The sequence below is a fragment of the Rhinopithecus bieti genome, unplaced genomic scaffold (assembly GCF_001698545.2).
Source record: "Rhinopithecus bieti isolate Rb0 unplaced genomic scaffold, ASM169854v2 scaffold_7673, whole genome shotgun sequence".
Lineage (NCBI taxonomy): Eukaryota > Metazoa > Chordata > Mammalia > Primates > Cercopithecidae > Rhinopithecus > Rhinopithecus bieti.
This window is the reverse complement of record NW_016806375.1, coordinates 2,256,182-2,278,751: the sequence shown is the minus strand read 5'-3', so window position 1 is coordinate 2,278,751 and position 22,570 is coordinate 2,256,182. Positions and strand designations below refer to the sequence as shown.

Here is a 22,570-nt window from a genome sequence, read left to right as displayed (position 1 = left end):
CATCCCAGGGCCTCAAATTTAGAATACCTCCCCTAAATAGTAATCATCCCTCTGTTTTTGCAGCCTGCCAGTCAACAATCAATCATATGGAAGTGAAGTTATGCTCAGAACTTTGCTAGATGGAGTCTGGGGTTGGGTGGGCAATGGGAGTTTAAGACACAGTCCTGCCTTTAAGGGCTAACCCAGGTGGGTTCATGTTGCTGTGGATGATCAGAGCAGAATGCCATCACTGAGGAATGCAGACATCAGCAAGGCTTTCTGTAGGAATGTGACTAGCCTTTCAATAGGGTGACCACTTTATTATCCAAAATCTATCATCCAAACGGGAACACTTAGGGTGAAAGGAAAAACTACAATTATTATTCTAGAGCAAGAGGACCAGAACTGTCCTTCATTAGTTGATGTGCATTGTTATAAAGAAACACCCAAAACTGGATAATGTATAAAGAACAAGGTTTCGTTTTAGCTAACAGTTTTGTAGGCTGTACACGAAGTATACTGCCCACATCTGTTTTTGATGAGGGCCTCGGGAAGCTTCCAATCATGGCGGAGGGTGAAGAAAGAGAGAGTATGTCACATGGTAAGAGACGGAGCGAGAGAGATAAGGGAGGAGGTGCCAGGCTCTTTTAAACAACCAGCTTTCATGAGAACTGAGTAAGAACTTATTCATTACCATGGGGAGGGCACCAAACCATTCACCATAGTTCCGCCCCCATGATACAAACACCTCCCGCCAGGCACCACCTCCAACCTTCAGGGTCATATTTTAACATGAGATTTGGAGGAGAAAAATATCCAAACTATATCCTCATGCCTGTATCCCAGGCAAACTGAGATGGATGGTAATGGAACCCTTAAAGGTAGGGTAAATTTGAACATGGAGTAAATCGGGTTTTGGAGATTCTGGATGGGGATGTCAATGATACCCAGCAAGAGACGAGGTAGAGTGAGGGTACAAGCAAGGACTTGCAGGTGTCACACTGGCCTGTTAGGGAATTAGGAATAGAAGAGCTGGGTTCCAACCGTGGCTCCACCCAGCACCATCTGGGGGATCTGGTACTAATTCCTTGCCTTTTCCAGATCTGGATTTTCTCGTCTGCTAAACAGACATAATCCTCCTAGTGCTGTCTCCCTGACTGGCTTGTCACAGGGCTCAGAATTTTAAGAAAGCATCATGCTTGTGGGCTGGGCATGGTGGCTCACGCCTGTAATCCCAGCACTTTGGGAGGCTGAGGAGGACGGATCACGAGGTCAGGAGTTTGAGACCAGCCTGGCCAACATAGTGAAACCCTGTCTCTACTAAAAATACAAAAAATTAGCTGGGCGTGGTAGCAGGCACCTGTAATCACAGCTACTTGGGAGGCTAAGGCAGGAGAATTGCTTGAACCTGTGAGGCGGAGGTTGCAGTGAGCCGAGGTCGTGCCACTGCACTCCACACCAGCCTGGGCAACAGTGTGAGACTACGTTAAAAAAAAAAAAAAAAAACACCATGCCTGTGTTTCTTTGAATTTCAGGGAAGCTACATGAGACAGTCAGAGCCGAGATTATTCTTCCCATGACTCAGGTAGGAAAGTGAAGCTTAGAAGGGTTCTGAGATTTGTTCTGGCCAGAGTAGCTAGGATGTGTCCCAGCGAGGACCTAGCCTACAGGCCTCAAAACCAGTGAGCATCCAGAAGGAAGGATCCACCTGCAAAGGGGATACAGGAGCCCTGCATCCAGTGTGACTGCTTGGCTATCTCCTTCAGGACTGCCTTTCAGGATCCTATGAGGGCAGGGGAGAGGAGTCACAGTTGACATCTGAAAAATATTCTTTGCTTGACCAAACATTAGTCAGGCTTCTGAACTTTCTCCTAGGCCCATTTGTGCAATTCTTGTAAAATCCAGTTTTGGCAAAGAACTTGCTAAGTCAGTTTAGCAAGAACCCTGTCCACCATGTCCACCCTCTTTGCCATGATCATCGTCTTCAGCCTCCACCATTCCCCAGATGATGGCGGATTATCCTGGTCCATCTTCAGCAAGAATCCTCTTAGGCCATTTTAGCCAGAATTCCTCTTAACCCTGATGCTTGCTGTTAGTAATTCCCTGTCCAGTGACCCCCACCCTGCTCCTTGGTTATACATTCCCACTGGCCCATGCTGTATTTGGAGTTGAGCCCAATCTCTCTCCCCGACTGCAAGACCCCATTGCAGGGGTCTTTATACCTATTGCTATGATTCTGAATTAAGTCTTCTTTACTGTGCTTTAACAAGTGTGCTGATTAATTCTTTCTTTAACACAGCTGAAGTAATAGAGACATTAACCCGCATTCTCTCAGCACCAAGCAGGAAAGGAAATGTATGCTTCAGCCCCCTAGCAGCAGCAGACTCTGAGCTGGCACCCAGTACCCTTTACAGGAAGCCCAAGGTTAATTCTCCATCCTTCATGGAGGGAGTTGAGGGCGCCAGGATGGCGACAGGAGTTCCGGGAGCAGGAACCAAGAAGAAGTGCCTGGGCTCCATCAATCTGACCTCAGTCACCCTGGGACAGGGGGAGAAAGGGATAAGTGCCCAGATCCCAGAGCTCAGACCTGATGAATGGGGACAGCGGTTTCAAGATACACATTTCTGAGAAGCTTCTTCCTCTGACTCTGAGTCCTGACTCTCCTCAATAAATGGTTTGGGGCTGAGCCATCCGCTTGAACTCCCCTTGCTCTGCCATCATGGAATGGTGTTTCTGGGATATCTCTTTCCCATTCTCTGATACTTTGTTTTATCTCAGTGCATGTAAGACTTGGCTTCCCCAACTAGACACTAAGAGCCTTCAGTTACCCTTGACCTCTCAATTACTTACTGTGAATCCTGGAGTCAAGCACCATCAGCTCTGAGTCTCAACAAGCTCATCTGTGAAACAGGCAAAATAACCTCTGCTCTGGCTAGTCACTGGGTTTCTGTGAACATGAAATAAGCAGCTTCTTGTGAGATCATCGTGACAGTGCAAGAGGTCCTTGGGTCACTAGAAATGTGCAGTTAGGACCCTTGACCTTATTGGAAACTGAGGAAGGCAGTAAAAGTGTCAATGACATGATCCTTCTTTCTTCTGAAAGAGTCCCCTGGTCTGAGACAACCTACCAACCCCAAGACCTCAATTTTATATTTTATTTTTTGTAACTCTTAACCACTATATGCAGCACAGTAGTAGTAATCATCATTATCATCATCTAAATAATATGAACTATGCATTGAATACTTATGTCCCAGACAATATGCTAAGTACTTCTTGGAGGAGGAAACCAAGAAACAGATAGTTTGAGCAAGGAACCCATGGTCATACAGTTAGAATGAGCAGCGCATGACCTGGGAAATGCCCAGCAGCAATAGCAGAAAGCAGGTAGAAAACACTACATTGCACATTTTTGTGTTGTCCTCCTGAAGCCTAGCACAATAGCACTGGCCTGTGTTTGAGAGAACACTTGGTACCTTAAGTGAAGATACCAGAAGTTATCACAAGCTCCAGATTTTAGACCTACCTCTGCCACTGGTTAGTCATAAGACTTCAGCAGATCACTTTACCTCACAGAGTTTGGCGTCTCCCATGTAAATAAAGATAGTTCAGGGGGTTCCTGTGACTAGAGGTGAAATAATATGTGTGCAAGTGTGTCATAAACATGAAGGTTTTAGAAAGTAATGTTAGTATTAAGTATCACCATTAGCAACAATACTAATAACAGCTGGCATTTTTTGAATACTCACCATGCACCAAACATTGATCAAAAAATAATTCATTTAATCCTTAGAACAACCTTAAGACATAATTAACTCTAATTGGTTCCGTTAAACAAATGAGAAACTTAGTCATAGTGAGATTATGTACTCTGCCATACTAATATGCCATGCTGATTATTAGTATGAAACTTGAGACTGGGCTGAAAAGTAGATGCCTATTTGGATTATTAATTACACTTTCAGTTTGGGCAAATCAGTCTACCAGTCTACCATCTGCTCATCTATCCAAGTCTGTTTTTTTGGAATGAGTCACTTACATGGTATCCACCAAACTAACACTATCTTGAACAGGAAATAAGGGAATACTAAAGATTGGCAAGAGATTTCTGAGGTGATAAGAAGGTGAAGTTGCCGATGGACTGGAATTGCTCCTTTCTTTTATTCTTTGTAGTAGAATCTGTACTTTGTTTTCTCTCTGAAAAACAAAGATAGCCCAGACATTTACGGAGCTGGGGATTTCTCCAGATTTCATCCAAGAAAGTAAAGAGCATGTTGTAAAATTTGCTCAGTGCTCTGGGCCTGTTGTGACCTCCTCACTGAGACTTCAAACCAGAAGGTGACAAGAGGGTCAGCCTCCAAATGGGAACACACACACATGCACACACACACGCATTCTCTCTCTCACTCTCAAACACACACAACCTCCAGCTCTTCTTATACCTTCTAACAACAGAGGAGCTAGCCACTGTCAAAAAAAATATATAAAACTCTGCAAAGCTTCCTTTTAAGCCATTTGAAGGGGGGAAAATAAACAGTGTTGGGTCACAGGGTTGGATTTGTATTTGTAACAGGTAGACACTCACCTCACTGGCCTTAGGCAAGAGGGATCTGAGGACACATGGTGGATCACTATTAGGGAGTGTGGTTGCTTGTACCTGAACTGATGATACACAGCTAGACTCAGGGTCAGTTTGAGAGTGGTCTTGGATGACATTTATCAGTCACCCACAGAGGAGCAAACTCAGCCCTAAAGATCTTGGATCTCCGTGGTGACCACTTGACTTTTGATATGAATTTGAAGACAGAAGGCCATGAAAGTTTGATTTAGCCCATTTGTGGAGAAGTCTCATGCAGCATATTTGAGGGTTCCAATACAATTTTATTTTAGCCAACTGAGATCTCTTTAACACCTTGCATTGTCTTGTCTGAACACAATGGGTTCTCCCCAGGTGCTTTGAAGTTTTCACACCACTTTCACATTAGCAGTTATCATTTAAGATTTAAAAAAAAAAAAAAAGGGCAGAGATTTTTGGAAACTGAAGGCTTAGACAGCTAAATTGCCTGAGGGCACTTGGCTATTAAGGAGTAAGCTGGGGTTAAATCCAAGTCTTTCAGTTACCAAGTGTTTTATTCCCTGGACTCAGGAATAAAGAAGAAATTCTTAAAAGAAGTAAGAAGTCATCCCCAAGCATAGCTTAAGGCTTCATTTATAAAGCTGGCTTCTTGTCCTGGGTCTTCTGACTCACTGTTGATGGTGCACCATTTTCTTTCCTTTGCAGGTCCCCCCACACTTTCTTCATCTTCAGATGTGTACCTGAGAAGGGCAGTGGTCATAGTGGTCATGTGATGGGAGGTGTTTGGTTAGGGATGGTGCAGACATTTCACGTTAGTATGCATTCTGACCCATTGTTAGTATTTGCCTAAAGAAATAAGTAAAAACAATTGTCAGGATGAATCCCAATTTAGGGGAAAGAGGTCTCTAATGCATCCCTTGCTTGTGGCAAGGGAGTGAAGAGTTTTAGCATTCAGGATACTCCAAGACATCATTCCATGGAACATTCTTGGGTTCTGAATTTCTACTTCAGTGGAAAAAGCAAACACACAAAAAGTACATCTGCATTCACTGCCCACCACTTGGTTTTGTTTTCCAGGTGCGATTTGAAGGTTTGACAGGAAATGTGCAGTTTAATGAGAAAGGACGCCGGACCAACTACACGCTCCACGTGATTGAAATGAAACATGATGGCATCCGAAAGGTAAGATCCACCTTCACTTCCATTCTGCAGAGAGGAGAGGCTGAGCAGGGACTCTGGACAGAGCTGAGGGCCTGTGAGTCTACCTTTTCTGGGCTGGATCTTTGAAGAAACTCAGACAACACAGACTCTAGACTTGGCTCTGCCACTAACCAGTTGGGACATTGGGCAAGTCTCGTTCTTCCTCTGAGAATCCATTCATTCATCTGTAAAATGGAGATTTAAAAATCTCTACATTTATCCCAGGATGCTTGTGAAAATCCAAGGTAGAGGAAAGCACTTCTAAAATACAAAGTAATTGATGCGTATAAAATGCCACTGCTATTCCTGAGGGATTCCAAACCAATAACTTGAGAATGATGATTACTGATGAGGTGAACCATCTTTTCCTAATCGATACTTGGTCATATCCGCTCTATTATTTATACAAAAGTAAGGGTGAAAATATATGTTTACATATTTATATAATGTATGATATGCTTGCCTATGAAAATTCTTAGAATAGCATTCAAATCCTTGGAATAACATTTCAAATTCTACCAGAACCTATGTGCCCAGGCCTCTGCCAATTTCTTCAAACTTAACCCTTGGTACTTCCTTCATCTCTCCACTCCAGTCATTCTGTTTGTCTTTCATCTCCCTGAATACACCATGTTCTTTCGTATCATTGAGCCTTCATACATGTTTCCTCTGCCTGAGACTTCCTCTACCCGTCTCCCTCCTCTTGCCTGCCAATCCCTACTCAGCCTTCCACACTCAAAGTAAATGTCATTCCCCAGGGAAGCCTTCTCTGGCCTTTCTTGTTATGCCTCATGGAAGCCTCTACTTATCTGCTCATGGTCTTCATCACATTTTTAATTCCTTTTGGTGGCATAGCCTAATGACTGGGAAGTATTGTACAGAATAGAGCATAGAGCTGGTAGGGTGCCATGGATCAGAATGCTGGCTCTGGAATCCTCAACACTGAATCCTGGCTTCAGCACTTACTAGTCTGGGATTCCGGATAATTTATTTGAGCTCTTTGTTCCTTAATTATCTTATCTGGTAAGTGGTGATCACCTTAACCATGCCAACCTCATAGGGTCATTGAGAGGATTAAATAACCTAAGAGTGTGCAAAAGTTCTAAGTACTGGGCCTGGCCCATTGAAAGTTGGGTCTTAATCTCTCAGACTTAATGCTCTCTATGCCTGTGCTATCAGATACCCTTGCCACTCTCCATATGTGGCTATTTAAGTTGAATTTTAAATAAATTACAATTTAAAAGTCAGTTCTTCAGTTGTACTATCTACATGTCAAGTACTCAGTAGCCACATGTGGCTAGTGGCTACCACATCAGGCAGCACAGATGTAGAACATTTCCATCACTGCAGAAAGTTCTACTTTAAAGTTCTCTTTGTACACTCTCCATCCTCACCTCCCTTAAACCTGTCTTCTCTGCTCTTGTGTACAGAACTGCATCTTCTATCTCATAGCCAATCTTAACTCATCTCATTCATTACGGCTGTTAGTTGCCTATTGCTGCCGTAATAAATTACCACAAACAGTGACTTAAAACAACACAGATTTATTGTCTCACAATTCTGTAGATCAGAAGTCTGACTTGAGTTTCACTGGACTAAAATCAAAGTGTTGGCAAGACCATGTTTCTTCCTGGAGGCTCCAGAGTTGAATTTGTTTATTTGCCTTTTCTAGCTTCTTAAAGACCACCTATATTCCTTGGCTCCCATGTTACGGAGCTTTCTCCATATTCAAAACCAGCAATGTTACATCTCTCTGACCCTTCTTCTATCATCACATCTTCTCACTAACCACAGCCTTCCAGAGCCCATCTCCCATCTCTGACTGGGCGATTTCCTCCTTCAGGAATCAGCTACAGTAACCTGCCTTAACTTACAGCAGGTACCAAATAAGGGCACCCTATTTGGCTATGAACGTAGCCACTGGGAATGTAACCACTTTTCAGCAAACTTTTGGCATGCTGATTGTACACGAACACTCTTTCTGGGCTCAAAAACCCTTGAAAATAACACTTATCCAGAAATAGTCCAAATCTGAGTTCATTTTTGTTGTCCCCTGGTCTTCTGATTTCTGCTGCTGGAGAAGACATTTGCTAGGTCACTTAGGTCTTATAACCCTCAATTTTCAAATCTGTAAAACGGGCACAGACCATGTCTACATTAGTGCCTGATCACTGCTCAGTGAATATTACCTGTGTTAGTGGTTATTAACAGCTATGGTAAATGTTGAAGAGGTAGCACATGGCTGAAATCTGGAGAACACTGAGGTGGCTTGTTTATTTATTTCAAAGTATTTAGCAGCTGCTGTTAAGAGTACTGCCTCTGGAAGGGACATCAAATATGTGACCACCTCCCCAAAGCCATTTTCCTTTCAGATTTATTTATTTATTTATTTATTTATTTATTTATTTATTTATTGAGACAGAGTCTTGCTCTGTTGCTCAGATGGGAGTGCAATGGCATGGTCTTGGCTCACTGCAACCTCCACCTCCCGGATTCAAGCAATTCTCCTGCCTCAGCCTCCTGAGTAGTTGGGATCACAGGCACCTGCCACCACATCCAGCTAATTTTGTATTTTGGATAGAGACGGGGNTTGTTTATTTATTTCAAAGTATTTAGCAGCTGCTGTTAAGAGTACTGCCTCTGGAAGGGACATCAAATATGTGACCACCTCCCCAAAGCCATTTTCCTTTCAGATTTATTTATTTATTTATTTATTTATTTATTTATTTATTTATTGAGACAGAGTCTTGCTCTGTTGCTCAGATGGGAGTGCAATGGCATGGTCTTGGCTCACTGCAACCTCCACCTCCCGGATTCAAGCAATTCTCCTGCCTCAGCCTCCTGAGTAGTTGGGATCACAGGCACCTGCCACCACATCCAGCTAATTTTTGTATTTTGGATAGAGACGGGGTTTCACCACGTTGGCCAGACTGGTCTCGAACTCCTGACCATGTGATCCACTCACCTCAGCCTCCCAAAGTGCTGGGATTACAGGCGTGAGCCACTGTGCCCAGGCTTTTTTTTTTTTTTTTTTTTCTTCCTTTCTTTTTTGAGGCAGGGTCTCACTCTGTCGCCCAGGCTGGAGTGCAGTGGTACGATCATAGCTCACTATAACCTCAAACTCCTGGGCTCAAGTGATCCTCCCACCTCGGCCTCCCAAAGTGCTGGGATTACAGGCATGAGCCACTGTTCCCAGCCCCTTTCTTTCAGATTCTGAGAACTGATGGTGTCACCCCCTACCTTGAAAATGAAAACATAGATGTTGTAGCCTTTTTGTGTAAGGCCAGAACAGGCAAGCCTATTGCTCCTAGATAGAAAAGTGTTGACCGTAGACCTGAGCTGTTCCTCAGAATCCTCAAAACGGCCTTTTGCCCTCAGGGGAAAAAAAATATTGCTATTTCCTGGATAGAACAAATTGGCATTTCTACATTGTATGTGAGTAGTTATGTGTTTGCCGTAATTAAAATATGGATGTTGAACTGTTTTCCCCAACTCTGGAGTAGTGGATTAGCTTAAAATATAGCCAGATTATTTTCTACACGTTAGTGGTCACTGGATATATTGGGGTTATAGTGAGGGTGCAACAAGTAAGATAGAAGCCAGAGACTTCTACCCCATTTTTGCCATCATCCAGCTGTGTGGTCTTCAACATATCTCATAGTCTCTCTGGGTCTCTAAAATAAATGAGAGACATTGGGCTGTACAAACCCTAATTCCTCTCAAATCTGACACCTTGGATATCAGTGCAATCTGCTGCATTTTTACCATCCTCTCCTTAGTCACGTTGTTCTTCTCCTGGCTGGACTTTGGCTTCCTCTGTGAAAGTAGAGTTTCCATTGGGGCCTTCATCAATTGACAAACTGTCCTTTGGTGTGAAATTCCCCAGTTGTTACTCCCAGAACCAGAGGTCCCAGCCCTTTGAGTTGACCCTAACTATTGCCCAGAGACTTCTGGGAGAGTTTTTATCTCTTCAAGACTTGCTCTTCATCAAGAACTTCTCAGAAGTGGAGGCACTGTAGCAAGATTAATGGTTCTCAAGCCTCAGCAAATAGAAGAATTACTGGGAGGCCTTATTTAAAATGCAGATTCCTGAGTCCCAGCCTCTGGGTACTCTGCTTCTGGAGAACACAGATGAAGCCTAGGAATCTGCACTTTCTTGAATCCTCCTCTCCAACCTGCAGATTTTCTGGTTCGTGCTCTAAAGGGTTTAATAAGAATCACTGGCAACTACCAAGGAAAGAAGATGGAAGTAAAAGAAATATAATATAATGTAATAAATATAATATACAAAAAAGAAACACTGACAGAATGAATAAGAGCTTGGGCTTTAGAGGCAGAGAGACCAGGATTTTAAGTCTCTGCTTTAGTCTTTACTAGGCACATGACCTTGAACAAATTATTTAGCCTCCCTGAACGTCATTACATCATCTCTAAAAGGATGATAATACTCTTTTGCCTCCCAGGATCATTGTCAGGATTGAATAAGACAATGCCTGTTACCCCACTGCTTGTAGTAAGGGATTCAGAAAAGTAGCACCTGGCATGTAGTGGACATTCAGCCCACATTTGTTTGCCTGTTTGTAGTTTTAAACTCCCTTCCATAGGCCACAGGGATTTTATATCAGCATTGCATTTGGGCGAGTCAGGCTGTGCAAGCCTGTGGAATGGATAAATCAGCAAAGAGAAATAACAGAGTACCTTAAAATCCAAGAGCAAATGATGTGCTTTAGTTTTCAGATCCCGGGGCTGTTTTTAAACTTACCTTCCAACGGCCAAATCCTTTCTTAGAATGTGGGCTTAAACATCCTTTGTTTATGGGGATCTGCCTTTCGGAAAATCAATTCCTCACATCTGTGGCTTCAGGCTTTTGCTCAAACAGCCTCCTAACAAAATAATTTCTCTGATTTTCAAGGGTGACCTAGTTGTACTGATTTCAGTGAGCATTACATGGCCTTACCTGATTGTGTATAATAAAAAGGAGCTGTTTTTTCCAGATTTGGGGCCTCAGAGAAACTCTCCTGATCTTCAGGCCTATTTCCTGTTCACCCATGTGCCAATACACCCTGTAGGTGCCTGGATACAATTTGACATCCCACTGAAATGTGTGTGTTCTAAGCATCCATTCTTCATAAAGTTTAGGGGCTTCAGATACCAGGATGGGTACTTGCTCTACTAAAACGGGATCCTTAGGAAATCCCACTCAGGGATACCACTTCACTATAGGGTACTGATTTAGGGTCTCTATCCAAATAAAATATCTTATCAAAATCCAGTCACAAACTCTGATAAATGACTGCCCAGTGGAGAAGTTTAGGGAAAATTCTCTTACATTTTTCATCGGAGAACTGGTATTGTTGATTCAACCATCTTTTCCCATCACCATTGTTCCTATAGCAATTTTTAGACTGGTTGAAGGCACCTACTTCTCATTTCAATTTGATTTGAGTGGCCCTGCCCTGCCCCAAGTTTGTTATCCCCACTTCTGACCCTGTGTATAACTAGAATGAAACGACTGGGCAGGAAACAAGACTAAAGGGACACAAAGTCCTGCTGATATCAAAAGTAATGTTCTAAAGTCCCAAAGAATTTATAGCTTCCCATTCCATATGCTTTTTGGAAGTTTTGCTTTAAATCCTTGTTACCCAGTTTTGACCATACTGAATCACGTTATAGCATCAGATATAGATGTAGCACCTCAGATATAGCCTCAACCCCACCACCTCTCTCCATTTCTACTGCTGAGCCCAGAGCCCAGTCCACCTTCCACACACCACGCAGTAGCCTCCTTACCAGTCACGAGTCTTGCTATGTTCTTGTCCCTCTACAAGGCTACTTTTCCACCACAAGAGCTAGGACAATAATTTTCAAATATGTATCTGGTTATATGGCTCCTTTCCTTAAAACTTTTACCGCCTTCCTGTTGCCAGTAAATATACAACGTGGCCCTCAGAGCCCTCAATGCTTCTTCCCTGTGGCATCAGCTCTCACTCCTCTTTCTCTAGCTCATTTCTCTGCAGTTATGCTGGTATCTTTGCATTCCTTGAGCACAACCTCACACTTGCCTCAAGTCACTTGCATATGCTATTCCTTTACCTGGCATTTTCTATCACTATAGTTTCATGTACTGTGTGCCTCCTTGTCATTCAGGTCTCAGTCCAAGTGAAGCCACCTTGCAAAGGACATCCTTGACCAAGCATTTTTAAAGTCACTCTCACCCAGCACACAGTCACAGTTTCCTTTTTATTTGTACTTTTCACGGTGCTTATTCCTTCTGATATATTTTTGTTGGTTGATTGATCTAGATTGAGGTTGGCAAACCTCTACCTACTGGCCAAATTCATCCCACCACCTATTTTTGTACTGCCCATGAGCTAATGGTTACATTTACATTTTTTAATGATTGTAATAAATCAAAAGAAGACTATTTTGTGGCATGTAAAAATTATGAGAGATTAAAATTTCAATGTCCATAAAGTTTTTCTGGAACATAACTATGCTCATTTGTTTATATATTTTCTATATCTGCCTCTGCATGACAACAACAGAGATAAGTAGTGGCAACACAGACTGTATGATCCACAAAGCCAAAGATATCTACTCTCTGGCCCTTTAGGATAAAGTTTGTCAACCCCTGGTCTGGATATGTATTTTCTTCATACTCTTGTACCTCCTAAGTGTTCTAAAATGCCAGCTGTCTAAAAGCAAGGACCATTATTTGCATTTTTATTATATTCACACTGCCTAGAATATACTGACACAGAATAAGCACATATAAATAAAAGGTTGTTTATTATATGACTGGGCAGCTTATCAAATGTTTCTGGGCAATCAGAGAGCACACTACGCTAGCCCATACTTCAAAAGATCTGCCAATAAGCAAGGGGGAAAAATGCCTGCAAATTTAATAAAATAACACCTCAAGCAGAACTCAGATAAAGTTACACATACACTTATTAACTTCGAATCTTTTAAGTGTATTAATTTAGATAATCCTAGGTGCTGTAACAGATAAACTCTGAAATCTCAGCTGTTTAATGCAAAAGACACTTTTGTTGTTATTGTTGTTCACTCAGTGACCACTTTTTTGGCTGAGGGTTCTGGCTAAGACTCAGGCTCATGGCCCCACCACTGTCTACTTGGGTCTTTCTGGATTTCAACATCCAGCTAACAGATAGGAATGAAAGAAAATGGCAACTCTGCTGGAGAGTTTTGGGGCATCAGCCTAGAAGAGATGCATATCACTTCTGTTGTATTCCATCAGAATACAGCCAGTTATGTGGCTCAACCAGAGGCAAAACAAGCTGGGAAATGTCATTGCTGGCTAGGTAGCCACTTTCCACCAACATCTCTACACCATGGAAGCAAAATGAGAATGCCTGGGAGTCAGCTAATTATCTTGGCCACAATAGACAACTTAGTCTTTAAAAATTGATTCTAAAGGATCTTATTTTTTTAGGTGAGGGGCTGTGGTTTCAGAGGCAGCCTGGAGATACCAATTTCTGAATTTGATTTGATGACAGTGCAATGTAGATCAATTGAATTTTCAGTTCTATGATCATCTCCTTTTAAGACTTTATCCACTTAAAAAATCTGATCTATCATCTAGATTCATTTTACATTCAAAGAATCTTTAGAGGTAGATGGAAAACAAGGAGATCAAAAATTATAACTGGCCCCAGGAGAAGCCCTCTCACTGTCAGAATTGTTTAAATCCTCTCCTGACTGGTGGGCCCCAATCTTTACCAACTACTAGCTGATTTACTTTTAGATAGAATCAAAGTTCCTGCATATCCTCAGTAGAGAATCGAAGTGCTGTATAATAATCCAACCATTTCCCAAAGAAAGGAAAATGTGCTCTTATCTCCAAAGTGCAATGTCTCTTCAAAAATCTTTGCCAGCTTTCTTTTCATCAAACTGTGGAACCAGATTTCTCAGTATACTAGCTTACATGAGGCATAGGCATGAGACTGAGCATCACTCAGCTCACTGACCCTGGCAATATTATGTTTTATCTCCCTATAAAAGAGTTAGAAATAAAATAGGTTTGTTTACAATTTCTAACTATTCTACTAGCTTTTGATATGAAAGTACCTAGCATATAAGCCAAGTTATACAATATTTTTTTAGAGATCCCAATTTAACAGTAGTGCTATAATTAATAAGTAGTGCTAGCTTTGAAGGACCACTATCCTTAAAATTTAAAATATCTTTCTAAGCCATATACATCTGTCTTACACTGATTCATCTTGCTTTTTTTCCTTATCTTGTATGAAAACCTTGGGATTTTACAGCAGTGTTTTATAATTTTTGAACCACTTACCCTGAACATTCTATATGTAAAAAAGGGTTATATTGTCAAGTGAATTTCAAAATGCTCTATAATACATGCTTCTTTTGCACATAATGTTCAATAGCAAATTGAAAACAGAAATGTCTTGTAGTATAGAAACCTGTTAACCGTCAACTAGGCATTACCCTAATGAATATCATTTTTTAGCTTACTGACAATATGAACCGTGCACTATGCTAATTGTTTTACATGCTTTAACTAATGTAGTTCTCACAGCAACCCATGAGGCAGGTACTATTGTTATATCGACTCTACAGATCAGGGACTGACGACTACAGAGGTCAGGTAACTTGCTTAAGCTGACAGTTGGTAATTAGGAAAGCCTAGCTTTTAAACCAGGTCTGGCCTGAGGCCAGACACCAATATCTTGACCACTGGGCTCCCTCTTTTTTAAAATAATACATCTTAACACTCAGTGGCTTTTAGAGGAATTAGTTGCATGTCAAAGGAAGCAACTTCCTTTCTACTGATGGTTGTGCAGTTTGAGTAGGAATATTTAAACCTGTGGACTAATTGTGAAGAAGGAAGAAGAAAGAGAGGAAGAAAAGAAGGAAGGACAGGAGGGAGGAAGGGAGAAGGGATGGATGAGAGGGAAGAAAATGAACAAGAAGGAGGAGAAAGGGAAAAGAAAACAAACAAACAAACAAAAACCTTAGCACCATCTATAGGGGGATAAATATTTGACAGATATTTTCCCAGGTTTGTATTGATTTTATTAAATAATATTACCTTTGAGGTCCACGAGACCTGGGTTCTATGTCCTGCCACTAATCTACTATATAACCTATTATTTTGTTAGATAATTTAATCTCCCTAAGCCTAAGTTTTCCCATCTGTAAAGCAGAGAAAAGAATCCTAAGCCTGCCTGCACTATTTGCATAGTGTAAAGATGTTATAAAAGTACTGTGGATATTTTAAAAACAAAACAATACCCAAAAAAGCAGAAAACTTTACATCATAATATACTACAAGAGTGCTTTTAAACATCTATTTTTCAGCCAGAAGGCTCCTTGTAAAAGGCAACTCTCGAGGGGAATCCCAATAGGTGAAATAGGTAAAAAGCAGAGCTGACCATTGGAGCAAGGATGAGGAAGACAGAGCTCCCTCCTCTTCACTGCCCCTCACCACCTTCCATGAGTGGTGAAGGGCCCTACAAGTCTCTTAGGGTTCCCTAGAACACAGTCCTTGCAAAAGTGAGGGAACTGAGACTGTCTTGAGCAAATCCTGTGATCTCTGGGCCTCTGCTTCTCCCTGTGAAAAAGGAAAAAGTTGGACAAAATAATTCTTCAGTCCCCTTCCAGTTCTGACATTCTAGAAACATGGGTTTCTGGTTCTTCTGTCATTAGAGAGCAATGTCTCCTTCCACACTGACTAACAGCATCCCTCACAGGGAACATCATACACATGCCTGCACTGAGGGTAAACCTCCGTGCAGTATCCTCAAAGACATGCTCCCCGTCAGACCTCTGAACTGTCTCAGCATCGATAGCGTGCACCGTGTGCATGCTGGGTCACTGCTGTCTGGATCCATTCATTCCCTCTACAAACATTTCCTGAGCTGCTTCTCTGGGAAAAAGATGTGCTGGACTAAGACAGAAACCCTGGAACAAGTATATTTATTTCAGTCTTGTCCATGAGAAGCTCATAGCACCGTGGAGAGATGGGGACAGACACACAAACAGCTAGACCCAGGGCTCTAATCGGAACGTACACAAGGCACTCAGGGTTGTTTGGCAGCTCACTGGCATGTGGCAGGCACGGCCCTGGAGTTGGTCTCCCTGGCTCAGATCCTGGCTCCACAGCTACCCCGTGGCCTTGGGAAATTTACTTCACTTTCCACATCTCACTTTCTGCATACTTAAATTGAAAAGATAATTAACTACCCACTTTGCAGGTTTTGTGAGGATGAAAGGATTTAAAACATGAAAAGCACTTTAAAAAGTCCCTGAAATGCAAGCATTCAATAAATGATAACTAATATGATTTCAAGTCCAGAGCCCAGTTCCTTCTTAGGAAGAACAGCATAGTGGCTAAACGCAGCCTCTGCAGAGAGATTGTCAGGGTTCTAGGACAAGCTCATCCACTTTGCAACTGCTTCACCTTGGGCAAATTAACATACTCCCACAAGCCAGGCAAAATGGCATGAAAACTGTTGAACACTTAGCCTCTGACATAGCAAGAGCATCATCAGTGCTGGCAATTATTGTTGTTAATGGCTGCAAGATTACAGGAAAAACTATTTCCAACTGAAGGAACTGGGAAGGACATCAAGGTGAAGGTGACATTTCAGCTGACCATTTGGCAAGCACCTCAGTTTTTATGAGCCTACGCTGAGTTCTGGCTGTTGATAGACCTGTTCATCCTTCTGCGTTGCACTTCTAGTTCTCTTTCCTTTTTTCCTTTGTATCTAGAGCCAGTAAAATGATCACAAAACAAAACACAATTGTCTAAAGCAAATAGTGTTTAGAGACAGAGATAAAGAGAGGCAAGTATAGGAGGCATAGCTTTAGGGTGTGTGGGTGTGTGTGGGTGTGTGTATTAGTCATGTCATTCTGCTGTTTCCAAACCTCCAATGACCCCCTGTTGCCTAAAGGTGTAGTCTATACTGCTTAGCCTGGCCTTCAAAACCTCTGCTACCTATTCCCAGGTACCTACTGCCCTTTTGAGCTAACTCCATCTTCCACGCAGGACCCACAGAACTTAAACATCTGGTCGGATTCCTGTCTTCATATCTTGGCTCATATTCTCCCTAACCTGAAAGGTTTTGGTCCAGACTGTTCATCTCTCATGATCATAAGCCCTGATTCCTCCTGTTACATTTTTCCCTGCATAAGATCCCACACTTGGCTTTTGCTTCTCTGAACTCCTTAGGCCCACTCACTTGTCACTTCTGCGGTCATGTCATGTCTTCCCATGGTAGACCAGAGGCATTCTCAGAGTGAGGGCTATCTCTCAGATTTCTTTGCATCTCGTCAACCCTGCCTCACAACAGGCAACACTAATGTTTTAGCTCAGAGCCTTACACACAATAGCAATTCAATTAATGTTTCTTGAGAGACCTTGGAAAATGAATTAGTATAAATAACCTACTCAAATTTGAAAAATTAATATTGTCAACCATAATTTTTAGGCACTTCTCTATACTATTATAATAGTCTATACTTGGAGACAGAAGAAATTCTAAAAAATAAAGGATAAACAACCATCCTAGGAAGTTAAATCTAGATGGAAAAATACTGTTAACCTAAAAATAAAGTAAAATAATGTAATGTTTAAATTATATGATTCCAACTATAGCTTAGAATGAGCTCACTGAAGGGCAGGATTAGTAGACATGGGGGAAAGAGGGGTTTGGCCCTGTGAACAACTGCAGGGAATTAAATCCCATGGTCCTGGCTTGCATTGTACAAAGCAGTCTGGCTGTGTAAACAGTTAAGCCCTTATCCCTCGGAGGGGGCAATTTCCAAACTGAACCAATTATTTTGGGGATTTTCCCTGGGGGCAAAATTGGGGGCACCTGTGCTTCTTATTGTTTCTGTTTACCAATAAATAATAAAAGCATTGTGCTTCTTATTGTTTCTGTTTACCAATATTTTAGAGCTCAGTGTGTCCAATTCTTCATGAGCTCCTTACTTTCCTGTCTCTAGTATTGACTGGGTGATCCAGAGCAGGCCAGTTCAGAGGAGGCTGGCCCACCTGACATCTCCACCCTCTTCTCATTAACAGATCGGTTACTGGAATGAAGATGATAAGTTTGTCCCTGCAGCCACCGATGCCCAAGCTGGGGGCGATAATTCAAGTGTTCAGAACAGAACATATATCGTCACAACAATCCTAGTGAGTACTCAGTCCTTCATCAAGGTTACCTGGGATTCAAGCTAGGCCAGCACAAGGGTTTTCCACCAGGACTGAAAGCTAGCCTTTCTTCTGTCAAAAACTGTGTAATAGATAAAAGCAGCAAGTTGAAAAGGGAATGCCCTGAAAGTGAGAGGCTCTGAGTTTTCATTTTGTATCTCATAGTTTCACTCTCTCATCCTTTGCACCCTTGAGTAAGTTACTTGCCTTCTCTTGAGCCAGCTTTCCCATATTTAAAAACATGAGGGTGACACTAAATTGTTCTGGTTTTCATCCATCCTCCCTCAATAGAAGCCCTTTTCAAAGAAAGTCCAATACATAAAGTAGCTATAAGTGAAGATGCTGTAATTTTTGGTGACTGGTCATGAGAAACCTGGAGTCTGTTTAGGGTCTATTTCCCCTTCAAGATGACCCCAGAGGTATTTCCAAAAAATACAAAATCTCATGGAACATAAATTGAAAAGCTGTACGCCATATCTCAGTGATGAAACATTCGTATTTTAACAAAGTTTACTTCCTTAACCCTAGAAGCTTGTAATGGGCTAAGGAGTGAAGACATTTAGGAAGTGGATTGAGGGGCTAGAGAGCCTTCCCCAGTGTTAACCAAACGTGATATTATACCATGACAAAGTCCTCCCTACCCATAGGTGAACCCATAACCCACATTCTCCTATCTCCCCATTTCTCTTCCAGGAAGATCCTTATGTGATGCTCAAGAAGAACGCCAATCAGTTTGAGGGCAATGACCGTTACGAGGGCTACTGTGTAGAGCTGGCGGCAGAGATTGCCAAGCACGTGGGCTACTCCTACCGTCTGGAGATCGTCAGTGATGGAAAATACGGAGCCCGAGACCCTGACACGAAGGCCTGGAATGGCATGGTGGGAGAGCTGGTCTATGGAGTAAGTTCACTGCACGGCAGGAAATTAGAGGGCGGAGGCAGAGGGTTTGACAGGAAATCATTTGGTGGTTGGGTGGCCCTGCCCACAGATGTCTATGAAACCCTGTAATTGAGTGTTGTTGCTGCTGAACAGATGAGTCACCCAAAATCCAATTTCTTAAGACACTCTTTGTTCAGGTTACCGGTCCCAGCTCCCTCAATCCCACTCAGAGTCTTGTGACTTCAGTTTATTGTTGTCCAACACAGGGGACAGCATAGCTCCAAGATCAATTTTCTTGAGGCAGACTGCTGAGTAGCCTACAAAGAGCCACTTGTGGCTCTCTCAGTATCAGTTTATTCTCTGGTATTAGATGCATCTGGATCCAACCTAACTTTCTAGTTACTTGCCTCTCTAGTTTCCTGCCCTCTCATGAAATTTCCAATTCAGTCAAATGTCCCTCACTTACTCTGTTCCCTAGAGTGCTCCCTTCCATTCTCCACCCCTAAGATCCCACTCCTTCAAAACCTGTATCAAATAGTACTTTTTTCAGGGTGTTGTTTCTTTCTTCTCATAATAGGTATGAATGTCCCTTTTAATTGTTCTCGCCTTCCCCTATAGAATTTAGTTGCTGAGTTTTTTTAATGGCTTACTCTGCCTTATATAATGGTTATCTGTGTAACAGGGGTAGATCTATTTTATCTTTATAATGCTCATCACACTTGAAATAACTCCATGCACAATTGCTATAAAATCTTCAATAAATTACAGCAGTCTTGAAAAGCTGCTGAATGCCCCACCTGTTTTAAGCATTTAGGGAATTATTGAGAAGCAAAAGATTTGATCTTTTGCTTAATACTTTATGAGGTAGAAAAGATCCCATCTTTTAACATTTTATGGGGTAGAAAAGACAATGTGAGAAAGTAGTAGAAGGTAGTATAGAATAAGCAGTCTACATTGTATGGCTCAGCTAAGGGCTAACTAGAGTTTGTCTAGCCCTCAGTGGGGATGTGAAACTTGAAAAATGTCCATATTTAAACAGACAGAGAGACCAGGCATGGCGGCTCATACCTGTAATCCCAGCACTTTGGGAGACCAAGGCAGGCGGATCACCTGAGGTCAGGAGTTTGAGACTAGCTTGGCAAACATGGTGAAACCCCATCTCTACTACATATACAAAAATTAACTGGGTGTGGTGGCGGGCACCTGTAATCCCAGCTACTTGGGAGACTGAGGTAGGAGATTCACTTGAACCCAGGAGGCAGAAGTTGCAGTGAGCCAAGACCATGCCATTGCACTCCAGCCTGGGTGACAAGAGCAAAACTCTGTCTCAAAAATAGTAATAATAAACAGATGAGAGAAAAGAAGCCCAGGAATTTTTAAAATATAAACAATAGGATGGTGGTGGAAATAAGTAAGGTGTAAGAGGAGAATGAGAAAACGCATGGTTTTTGTTGAGGACTTGGGTTGAAGAGTAGTCAGGGATACATTTGAGTAAAAAATAACAAGAGGAAGAGTGTGGATGATTCAGTAGGCATTGGGAGATCACGAAGGTATTTGAGTAGAGAGACAACAAAAGGCAATGGAAGAGGCCTCCAGCTGCCTTGTGCAGGGAAGGGACAAACATGACTTCACTCACAGAAACTAAAGCATATGGCAAGCCCCAGGTCAATGTTAAGTGCTCATAAGGACAAGCAGCCACTGAGGAGGATGATAAATCTTCTTGTTTCATATCAGGGCAAGAGGAGCCATGATGGCCATGAGAGACATACAAAGGGAATTCAAAGAAGAAAAAGATGGAATAATGGAAATCTTCCTCAGGGAGGTGGCTTTCGAGATGACATGTGAAGGTGGTTATTGAGTTGGAGAAAGGGATGTGCTTCTCCCCTTTCTTATTCCCTTTACCACCTCTCACTTTGGAAAGCTCCATGGACAAAAGGTAGAGAACTGGATGGTACATGCTGCATCTAGAGGCTGGTTTCCATGGGAACTCCCAACAAGCTCTTAAGGTCATCCCCATGGCAACTGCTGTGCACTTTTCACCTTCTCTAGCATTTATCTTCACCTTCACCTCATGTAATGTGGTTTGCTTGGTTAAAAGTCTGCAGTGTGGGCAGAACAATGCCAGGATCTCCCCCAGTAGCCAACACAGCCGGTGGTGAGTCACTGGTACAGCAGGGCTCAGGCCAGCTGGAGTTACCTGTGGGTGCCTCAGCAGCCAGCCCTGCCCCAGTAGCCTCCTCTTTATCAGGCCTGTTCCTCTGCCAAGTAAAAAATGTGTTCTGGCTGGGTGTGGTGGCTCACGCCTATAATCCCAGCACTTTGGGAGGCCGCAAGGTCAGACGGGAGGATCAGAAGGTCAGGTGATCGAGACCATCCTGGCTAACACAATGAAACCCCATCTCTACTAAAAATACAAAAAATTAGCTGGACATGGTGGCAGGTGTCTGTAGTCCCAGCTACTCAGGAGGTTGAGGCAGGAGAATAGCGTGAACCTGGGAAGCAGAGCTTGCAGTGAGCCGAGATCGTGCCACTGCACTCCAGCCTGGGCGACAAAGCAAGACTCTGTCTCAAAAGAAAAAAAAAAAACAAAACTGTGTTCTGAAGACTCTGTGATGGCCCCAATCAGATGTTCAGCCTTTCTTTTTAGTTTGGCTTTCCTTTTCTGTTCCCTTGAGGAAGAACTGAGTGATTTGAGAAGCATCTCTCAACCACCAACCACTAGAGATCAGGAAAAATTCATCTGAAGGCCTCCAAATTTATTCTTTCTGTGGCTTCCTAAATAACTAAGTCAATCAAGGTCTCTCTTATCTTCCTTTTGCTCCCTCTTGTTCTCGTCAACAATGATAGTAGTCACATTTCATCGTGTGGCGTGTGCCAGGTGCTATGCTGAATACTTTACGCACATTCTTTCATTTACTCTGCATATCGGCTCCATGAGGTGGGTAAGATTATTGTTTACATTTTATAGATGAGGACACTGAGGCCCTCTACGTTAGATAATTTGGCAAAGGAAACACAGCGAGTGAAAGCAGAGTCAGAACATGCAGCTCTGGCTTTTGTACTCCACGCTGGGACATACTGCCTCTGTAGAAATCACACCATCCAAATGCTAGGCGGTAAAGCCAATATTAACTGAGAGAACAGCAAATGTCTGCATTTGCAGATGCCATATGCTGCAAATGAAGTTTCTGCTCCTCACATGGTGTATCTTGGTGCCTCCTTCACAGCTGTCTTTCCTGTCTGTCCTTTGTCTTGGTGAAGCAGAAAGAGAATGAGCTTTGCAGACAGACACCTGGATTTGAGTTCCAACTCTGCCAACTTGCTGGCCACATGACTTCTCTGGGGCCACCCCTGTGAAACAAGGAGCATGAATTCTTCACCACAGGCTGTGATGGGGAATATTCATCTATGCAGTGCCTGGTCAGAGCAGACCTCCATTTCTGATAGTTTTATTCACTTTATGCTTTTTTCTACCACATGAAAACTATATGCTGTTTTCCCAGGATAGTTTCTAGACGTCACATATTTTGTTTTGGGATCTGCTAGGTCAGTGATTCTAGAGGTGTGGTCTCTGGACCAACAGCATTAGCATCACCTGGGAACCTATTAGAAATGCGGATTCTCACATCTCACCCCAGGCCCACTGAATCTAGAAACTCTGGCGTGTGTGTCTTTATTTTTTTTTTTTTTTTTTTTTTTTTTTTTTTTTTTTTTTTTTTATTATATTTATT

General features: G+C 42.4%; 1 protein-coding gene across 1 annotated transcript in view; it reads left to right on the top strand.

Annotated features, from left to right (window-relative positions):
- GRIA1 (glutamate ionotropic receptor AMPA type subunit 1) overlaps nucleotides 1-22,570 on the top strand; it is a 333,366-nt gene that overhangs the window by 192,328 nt on the left and 118,468 nt on the right. The window contains 3 exon segments of the mRNA XM_017875722.1: nucleotides 5,633-5,737; nucleotides 17,832-17,942; nucleotides 18,654-18,860. Of these exon segments, the coding sequence (XP_017731211.1) occupies nucleotides 5,633-5,737; nucleotides 17,832-17,942; nucleotides 18,654-18,860 (423 nt within the window).